At 37.9% G+C, this 9,693-nt stretch overlaps 1 protein-coding gene across 2 annotated transcripts; it reads right to left on the reverse strand.

Annotated features, from left to right (window-relative positions):
• Positions 1-842: 842 nt before the first annotated feature.
• Positions 843-9,206, reverse strand: lpar3 (lysophosphatidic acid receptor 3). 2 transcript variants are annotated; one of them, XM_023340172.1, is made up of 3 exons: positions 9,073-9,206; positions 7,715-8,463; positions 843-3,057 (listed from the first exon to the last, which is right to left on the reverse strand). In XM_023340172.1, exons 2-3 carry the CDS (start codon positions 8,448-8,450, stop codon positions 2,729-2,731), a joined length of 1,065 nt encoding a protein of 354 aa, XP_023195940.1. In that variant the 5' UTR covers positions 8,451-8,463; positions 9,073-9,206; the 3' UTR covers positions 843-2,728. The 2 variants fall into 2 exon arrangements, with proteins under 2 accessions (XP_023195940.1, XP_005800591.1); XM_005800534.2 differs by having other exon boundaries at positions 9,061-9,206.
• Positions 9,207-9,693: the final 487 nt, after the last annotated feature.

The raw sequence follows: 9,693 nt of genomic DNA on the forward strand, positions 1-9,693 counted from the left end.
TTATAATGTTTGCATTGCAGTGAACGTTTGCAATTACCCTTATGGTGGCTAGAGTTCATGTTTGTTGATGTTATGTTTTGTTTCTTTACTTAGATAATTATATAATATATTAGTGTGATTACTAGTGAGTTAATTATTGATTCTAAATGTGACTTATATAAAGATAATTCGTGATTCTCAACTGGAGTGTCAACATTGGGGTTCTGACAATAATTATCCATCCAGCAACATAACATATAATTGTAGCTTTAAATGACTTTCGACTCTTTATAGTTTTCTAAGCCAAGTAGGGAGCGCCCTGGATTACTTAAATAAACTTTTTTCTTTTTACTAATCACCATTTAATAATTTCCTACTGACTGTGCTCTGTGTAATACTCCTGGTTTCTAATCTAAACAAGATTTTGTTGGACTGAATTAAAACAAGATGTTCTGAACAGACTGGTAATGAACTCGTCTGCTTTTATGCTAAATGTCTCATCAAAACTTTAATTTGTAATAAACTCAAGTGAACAAGCTACCGGACTCACGATTTGCACAAACTTTAATTGTTCCTTTTAAATGTGAAGAGGGTGTTGTTTATGATAACAGCAGATATTACTAACAGCGTTATTTAGCAAGAGAAAAATATTATCTTCATCACATGAAACAAAATCAAATAATAGTTTGATCAATAACACTTCAATAGCACGATTCCTCTAGTAATGGGTAGAAAAGGGTAGAAAGGACAAAGACAATTTTGCACTTTAAATAAATTTAATAGGTGCCAAAATCTCATTCTGTTTATAAAAGACTTAGTCCAGATTATAAAAGTACATTAGACAAATAAACCACTTTCAGAAATGAGTTGATTTGTAAATCCATATTTTAATGTCAAACAAGGGAAGCCCAATAACATTTGGAAACAGCAATTTATGAAATGTATAAAAAGTTAACATTAATACATCAGCAGGTTCTTTTCTCATAATCAATTCTCTCAACGTTTTTTTTTTTTTTTTTTAATAGAACAGAATGTAAATTAAGGCAATCATTGTCTCATTTTAAGTAAATTAGACAATAAAACATAAAAATCTATTTTATCCCAAACTCTACAATTCAGATCCTCAGGTTGTGTGGCCTTAATATTTCAGATGTATCCTTGCTCCAACAGAGGTCATGAATCCCAGCATCTATTCATGTTCATCCAAAATGAGGTATGCAGGACAAGGAAAACATCTAAATAAAGACAATAATTTTATTCCACTAATCTACAGCACAGGCATGCATGGTGTGTTCTAGTTTTCAGGTCAGTTACACATTTATATGGTATAAAATACTAATTCAGGCTATAAAAAAGTGGGCCAGAAGCCTGCAGGAGCAGTTCTGCATAATATGACGTCCAAGCAATAATAGTTGCTCTTGGTGCAACAAGTGACTGCATACAGCTTGTCTCCTTTGCCCTTTAATGTGGAAATGTCATTCTTTCTATAAGACACTAAATTATGGCGTTCTACTTCCACATGAAATAAGTTTTTATAAACAAAGCACAGTTGAAAGTGAAAGATTTCACATGGAGGAATAGTCAGAGATGTTATGCAAGATGGTTGATGATTTGACAAGTCCAACGGTCAAAGTGCATGAGCATGGGTACGTAATCTCTGCTTAGCTTAATAATTGGAGCTTCAAATCTTTCAACTGAGCAGTTTTATAAAGCTGAAGTCAAAGAAAAGATTCAAATAGCTTTGATGATAAGGGGTTTCTATACAGCAGTGTTTTTTATTAAACACATTTAATAAAAAGTCAGTTGAACTCTGCTGCGGGTTTCGCGATGTGGTCAGCTTGCAGCGGTTTGTGCAACTGTCTGTGTGGAGAGGGATTCACTGTCTTATCCTCCTCAATGCTAAAAACAGTATCAGCTGAATCTATAGCAGGAATCCAGTGTGTTGCAGAGAGGTGAGGCTTATTTTTAAAAAATGGTGCAGAAAAGCATGCTTGTCTTCATCAGGTTCTTTAACAGGACGTTTCGGGTTCCATGAGTAATAAAAAAAAGAGGAGATGGATTGGATATGAAAAACAAAATCTGATCAAGAAGTATAAAAAGGGTATTTAAGAAAAATCTTCTTATACTATGTTCAAGTATAGAGTTCCTTTACAGCAGTTTACAGTCATTTACACAAACACATAACTTTAAAATTCAGCCCTGCCCAAGCATATTTCATTCTAAATCCTCCATTATAGTTTTTAAATACACATGCAGTAAAAAAAAAAATCTATTTACAACAAATATCAACAAACCTCTAATACAAAGAACATCCTGCTTCGTACAACTTTTACACTTGAGGGTTCAAAATGTTTGAATGCACCTACTTCATCAATCACTGGGGCGCAGCATCACCTTCTCATAAGATGAGTCACAGATCTGATGACACTGACAGAAAACACGATGAAACTGGAATGAATCTCCCATTACACACGGATTGGAGTAACGTGCCCAAATGGATGAAACCCTAGTAAAACCGGGCATCTTTACAGCCATTAGAGAATTTAGTAGTGCATAACGGTATCTTATCTCTTTTAATTTTAACACATGGTCTGCAGAGTCTCTTCAAGAAAACCTTTTCAAGCTGAGGAAAATTAATGGAGAACCGCTACAGATAAACTGTCTTTGTCCGAGTTGGCAGAGTCTTCACAACGTTTCCGAGTGTACAACTGGGAGAGCAGATCTGAAAAATCTACCACAAGACGATGTTTCACGAATCGAGTGATCCATTGTCATCACTTTTTCTTTCCTCTGAGGCCGGCGGAGTCGTGCTCGTGTCCTGACTGGAGCCCAGCGGCTTGGCATTGGCGCGCGTCGACCGCTGTCGCCGCGTGCCGTTTCCGATGCAGCGCATGAGGTTTTTGAAAGTTGTCCACATCTCCTCGTCCTTGTAGGAGTAAATGCAGGGGTTCATGACGGAGTTGGCAACAGCCAAAAGCAGCATCAAGCTCTTCAGTTTCTTCAGATTACAATTCTCACAGTGCAGGCCGTCCAAGAGCATGACAATAAGACCGGGGGTCCAGCAGATCACAAAGGCTCCTAAAAACAGAAACAAAAATTATTATCATAAATGTGTGCAAGTCGCCCTGCGACAGACTGGCGACCTGTCCAGGGTGTGCCCCGCCTTTCGCCCAGAACGTTAGCTGGAGATCGGCTCCAGCACCTCCCGACCCCACTAGGGACAAAGGTGTAAGAAAATGGATGAAAATGGATGGATGGATGCAAGTTCTACATTTCCTGCACTTGTGGTAATGTAATGTAGTTTCACAATTCATACATCTTTGAATGAACAAAAAACTGTTTTCTGCATGCACTTTTTAAAGCTTGGACTAATAAGAGCTGGAGGGTGTAACTTCCAGAAGTAACTCAAACGAATAGTGAAATATGAAAAGCAAAATGAAATATTAGTCAGTTGAAAGAGGGAATTAAAACTCTAAAACACAGCACAAAGGAACAGAAATAGACAGTTTTTGTAAAAAGTGCAGAAGTGGTGCATCATAATATACTGGGAGCCGTCACAAGTCATTGATTGATTTTAAACTGTTGAGTTTTAGTTGCTTTTATTTAACTTATTTCTTGATAAGCAGAAGGATTTTATCAGTGCCAGGAGTCACTAAAAAATATTTTTGCAACATATTAAAGCTGAAGTAAACACTTTCTGAAAATCAAAGATCCACGGAGAAAACGGGTGAAGACTGGCAAGAATTTTTTTTTCTCATTGGACCAAGCCCGATCAGATGGCCTGAAAATAAATGTCCAATCTTTTCTTCCAGATCAGTGAATTCATCACATGAGACCGACAAAAACAATCTTCAGTGTGAAAGATTTATGCTAATTTCAGTATCACTGAGGGATAAATATTTCACTTCAGAGGAAGAGCAACATGTATTAGGGACTTCTGAAAAGGAAAGTGTGATTTCTGTAAAGGGATATCTGCTTTTTTGGGTTGATAGAGGCAAAGTTGCTCTGATTTATCCTCTGAGTTTTCAGGCTCCAAATATTAAGGAACATGTTGGAATTGGACATGTTGGCTTGGAAAATCTTGCAGAGAATGCACATTTAGTAATGCTTAGAGCATTAAGTGTACTAATTGATGTGTAGGATGCTAATGACAGGTTAATATAATGTTTCAATTCTGTTATGTTGCTTTTATTTCTGAAATAATAGTGAAATATTGTTTAACTGCAGAGCTACGTTCATTTTATTCTCTCAAACACACAATCCAACAGAAATTAGATAGAAATTTTAAAAATCATCTATCACCACAGAAAGGCTTTTTGGGCACCTGTATGCCTGAGTGATAAACAATTTTAGATTATTCTAATTTAATTGTGCTTAGCTAATAATCTGCAAAGTGCTGTAATACTTTTTAGTAAGACTTTATTTGTAGCTTTGAGCTGTTTTTAGGCCATAAAGACTTCATTTTGATATTAACATTTTATTGCAAAAGACTCAGTTCAAGTTTAAATTTAAAAATGGTTGTTTATACTTCTTTTAAAAGAATCAATCTGCTAAAATCTAAACTGATCTATCAGATCTTTACAAAATATGCTGATGGGAACCTGACCACAAAACCTCTCAGTGATGCACAAAACAATTGTCTGCCCCGTCTGTGTGTAATGCATCCATCAACGCTAGTTTTTCTGCAATCCTACACTCCCCTTTCATAAGGAAAACTTCCTTGTCTGTCTGTAACATTAGTGCAACTCATCCTTTCTGAAGAATTATGAAAAAAAAGGTGTGTCCTGGTTTGCAGCTAATCTCCTTATTCAGACTCTCTCGGCCTTTAACTCACCATGCCACTGGAAAAGCAAATTAGATATTTACTCCAAGCATGTTGGGACACACGTTGCAGGGGGAGGAAGCTGCAGGCGGTGACTTGTCTGCACTACCAGCATTTCTGTAAATATACAAATGCAAGGCGCTACTGCTTTGTTTGCTTCTCCACAGGTATTTTAGAGGAGATCAAGAGGACCATGAAAGTTTAGCCTTTACATTTGAAAAGTACTTTTAGGCTAGATAAACCAAAGTTTTGCTCCATTTTGACTGTCTAAGACAAAAATGGTGACCTTCCTTAAGAGTCAGATTGAGTCACTTGTTTGAAAGTGGGCTTGGCTCTAACTCTGACAAAAGGAAGGATTTTTTTTTATGGACATGTTCTGAACGCTTGTTGCTTTCATTATTTATAAATCTGATAGTTGAATAAGTCGAGCTGGAACAAGTTTAAATTTATGTACAAGTCCAACCTTTCTGACTATTTCCATCTACTTAATAGAGTTTACAGCATATATGTACCAGATCGGAGTCATTATGAGCTCGTAGAAATGCACTGTAAAAGTGTCCTGCTCCAGAGTTGTACATGGTGTTGATTTCCAGCTACCTTCATTCATTTCAGTCTTCTATGAACAAAGCCAGCAAGGTTCACATCCTGCATCCTGAACTGGTTTCTCCGGTTGAGCAAAAGACTTTATGTTGGGAACAAAGGTTTTTACTACTCTCCCCTCTCCTTCTTTTCTTTACTGTAATATCTGTTTATTAGTAAGATCTGGAGCTGCACACAGGTATTTTAGAAAATCAAATTATTAATTAAATGTTACGCTGTATAGAAATGATGCAACGAGCAAAGTTTATTTTATACCGAGCCTTAAGGTGAGCAAATAGACAGGAATCAGGGCTGCTAAGTCACACACACACAAACTTCTACTGAGTAGCATCTGAAAACAATTGCCAGAGTCTTAAAGTATAACTTTTGCTTTTCTTGGAGTTGGGGACGTTCGCTGAAGGCCAATGTGTTGTGGCCGACGGCTGGCCACACAGGCTGTGCAGCAGTGCGCTTGCATAGAGGATAATTACACGGCAGCTTGAAGTAAAGGGTGTATACAGGCAAACAGCTCTTATGTACCATACAGTACAGTATGGAGCCATGTGGACGGAAGAAGAGGAAGGCCCAAATTACAGAGCGTTTTCTGCGGAGGAGACACAACAACCATCTTGTGTATGTTTTCAGTTGGATGAAAACTGAAAATGCTGAGATAAAAATATTTCACCAAGGCAACACTGAAGTTTGCTCCAGATTTCAAACAATAGGAACTAACACTGAAACAAAGATGAATCCAAGCTAATAAATGTCACAACAGTTTGCTCCCCAGTCTAGCTGGGTTCTTTTTAAGCAAATCTGTTGATACCTGAGTTCCTTTTGTCTGGTCTGTGCCACACAAATACGGCTTCCTCAGAAACCTTTCATAGATCCTGCACTGAACCGAGGCAGAGCTGCAGTCATGGCATAGCCGTGTGTGCTTTGGATGCGGGTGCTTTGGAATCAGGGGCATGGCATGTAACAGGGTCTGTTTGTTATATGACCTGCTGAAATCCTGTTGTGCCAGCTGGAGATTAAACATGGGCCTAACACACACATCAGAACTCTTCAGTTACTTTCGATTTCACCCACAACTAAAAATGTAACTAAACAAGTTAGTGGTTCACATTGATCTAATTAAAACTCAGTTTGTTTGGCTTTTGTTTGTATCTGAAACGTTTTGCAGGCTGCTTTACTTTTTGTGTTAAAGAATTTAAATGAGGAGGTATCCATTCATACTGAGAAAGAAAATTTAAAAATACTGTAAAGAGATGTTACGAAGAGTTTATAGGAGGGATGTGTAACTCCAGTCTTCAAGGCAAGCTGTCCTGAAACTTTTGGATGCATCCCTGCAGAATCAGCAGACAGATTTAGCAAAACTTGCTCACATGCCAAGGAGTTAAATCAGCCTCTTGACTCAGGTGTGTTGGAGCAGGAAGGCATCAAAAAGTTGCAGGACACGACATCTGAGGACTGCAATGGCAGATCCCTGGTTTAGAGTTTTAATTTGAAGTACTGTGATCAGGTTATCCACTGTTCTTATCTTACCTGCATAGATAATTCACCTGGATTTTTCATCTAGCACAAATCCTGATTAGTTTGTTGTAGATGCTGAAAATAATCGTTTATCTGACCAAAGCAGACCTCTATTGTCCTAAAACGACTCCAGTTTCAACAATATCATGTCGGTGTATCTAAACACATTTTCCTAAAGTTTAAAATCATCACCATGTTTGCATTTAAACTAACATGTGTATACATTATATGGACCTAGGAAGAGACTTAGCAGATTATGTACTGCAGGAAAAATAAATCTGGAGTTAGAAGTAGGCCCATCACAATAAACAATAAATCAATTAATCGCATGATAAATTAAAAGAAATGTAATAATTTTCATTCGCTTGATTTACAATTTTTCTCTTTTCTTTCTCTTTTTACCAAAAACTGAATGCTAAAAGTCTTCAGTCTGGTGTTTTGGTCTCAACTAGCAGCTTTCTGAAAGATAATTTTGCTTCATAATTCATTTTATTTGTTGTTTCTGTTGTTCTTTATTTATTTTGGATGCTTAAAATGTCTTCCACTTCCAGTCTTTAAATGTTCATTAGAATTTAAAGGTTATTGATCCCTGAGAATGTTTTCTTGTATTATTGCTATTACATTGCTTGAAAATGGTCACAAAACAACAATGTTATCATTTATCGCAATAAGTTCTGGGACAATTTATCGTCTAGCAAAATTTGTTATCGTGACAAGCCTAGTTAGAACCTTCTAAAAGAACCTCACTTCCAAAATCCCAACTATCCCAATGAACCCGGAGCCTCTTTCCTGGGCAGCACTTACCGAGCACAGCCATGACCGTCTTGATGAGCTTGATTGGCGTCCTTTTGCGGTTGAGGGAACTGGAGGTGTGTGACATCAGCATTGTTGTCTTCCTCTTGACGTAAGTGTAGATCCTCATGTAGATTGCCACCATGGCAACAAAAATAATCAGGTTAGAAACCGACCAGAAAATCAGGTAGCTCCTGCTAAAGATGGGGGCCATCTGGGAGCAACTCTCCAGGCTACAGATGCAGTTCCAGCCCAGGCTGGGCACCGCCCCCATAAAGATAGAGATGCTCCACACCAGAACGATCAACAAGGTCACTCTTCTCTTGGTCAGGTTGCTGTGGACTTTCCAGTTCATTACAGAGATGTAGCGCTCCAGAGCGATGACGAGAAGATTAGCCAGAGACGCCGAGAGACTGACATCCAGAAGTCCTTGGCGGAAAAAGTACTCGCTAATAGTGAGTGTTGGCGACACATCACCTGTGTTGAACATGAGGTACACGTACGCTATGCCTGCCAGGAAGTCCGAGGCAGCAAGGTTGGCAAGAAGGTAGTAGAAGGGGTAGTGAAACCTCTTATTGGTTATTACAGCAGCAATTACCATAGAGTTAGCAACCAGGATGAAGATGCAGAAGGTGGAGCCGATCACTTGGACCGTGATGAGCATGGTGCTGTTCAATCCTTGTCTCTTACCGACTTTGTCGTAGAAGAACTGCATGCTCTCATTATAATAACAGTTATTCTGAGCCATTTTGTAGACCAGTCTGTAAAAGGAAAAGATAAAAGTAGAATAATATGGAAATGACAAATACGGACTCAATCAGAAAATTTCTGCAGTTTATGATTACTGAATAACGCGTGTTTAGTGTAAGACTGAAGTTGAGATTTCTAATATTAGACAATTAAAAAATGTAATTGACTCTATTCAGCTGAGGAATCTCGCACTTCAAATACTTTGCAAGTATCATATTTGAGGAATTCAGGCAACAGGATAGATCAGGTTATCAGCCAAATATGCTGTAACAGATTTAACTCTACTACCGTATCTATTTAGCAACGTTTGTCAAGATAATTATTTACACCGTTTCATAGAGAATGAAACGGTGCGTTTTTAAATGTTTTTAAAAAAAGCATTTTAAGCTGACAATACAGCCATGATAAAACACAAGGCTTTCTCTGAGGTTTGTTACGCAACTTTACAGCTATTTGCCCGGCCAGGTCTATTAAACCCGGTTAAAGAGGAAGAAATCCAACCACAAACAAAAAAATATTTAAGAAAACAAGAAAAAGATTGTTGTTGTTGTTTTTAAAACTCCAGCGCAGTTAAATAATGAGAAATACAATTAAACAGGTAAGTTTACCTGTGGACGGACCGAGGTATTGTAAGTGCGTTGAGGTTAGTAGAGTCAGAGTTGCGAAACCTGCTGTGCTGCGTGATTAAGCATTGCAGCAGAGTTGTTCCTGGCAGCTGTACACAGAGGGAAGTTACAGCAGTGAGCCTCTGGACTACAGTGAAGACGGAGCAGCCGGAGTCTTCACTTAAAAGCTGCCTTCAGCCCGCTGACGCGGAGGGCGTGGCCCACCCACGTTCAGCTGAATTCCCCCTAAGACAAGCTGACGGATTCACCCACACAACCGAGACTTAAATGTTTTAATTTTTTTTATTTTATTTTATTTTTGTTTTACCCTTTTTAAAGTCGGGGAGGGGAAAATCATTAAATATCTTTAAATTAATTGACAAATATGTTTCTTTAACCAACTTTGACCAACTACAACATGATCACAAAGACTTTAGGGGAGTATTTAGTCCGGTTTGACTAAGATTTTTATGTTTTAAGTGGTGATATTATGTGGAAGAAGTAGGTATTAAAGTTTTCTACAAGTTTTTTCTAGATTGACAAGACAAAAGGACACACTTCTTGCCCTTTAGTTTCGTAATATGTTCGTTTTTTTGTTTTGTCTGGTTTGCAGTTGTTGGTAAAATGTATTATGAC

Source organism: Xiphophorus maculatus, chromosome 9 (assembly GCF_002775205.1).
Source record: "Xiphophorus maculatus strain JP 163 A chromosome 9, X_maculatus-5.0-male, whole genome shotgun sequence".
In the NCBI taxonomy this organism is placed as follows: domain Eukaryota; kingdom Metazoa; phylum Chordata; class Actinopteri; order Cyprinodontiformes; family Poeciliidae; genus Xiphophorus; species Xiphophorus maculatus.

Excerpts from the sequence above, each read along its gene's own strand:
- lpar3 (XM_023340172.1), bottom strand. The coding sequence starts at position 8,450 with ATGGCTCAGAATAACTGTTATTATAATGAGAGCATGCAGTTCTTCTAC. Across the intron at positions 3,058-7,714 it reads GACGGTCATGGCTGTGCTCG|GAGCCTTTGTGATCTGCTGG; the intron begins GTAAGTGCTGCC and ends TTCTGTTTTTAG.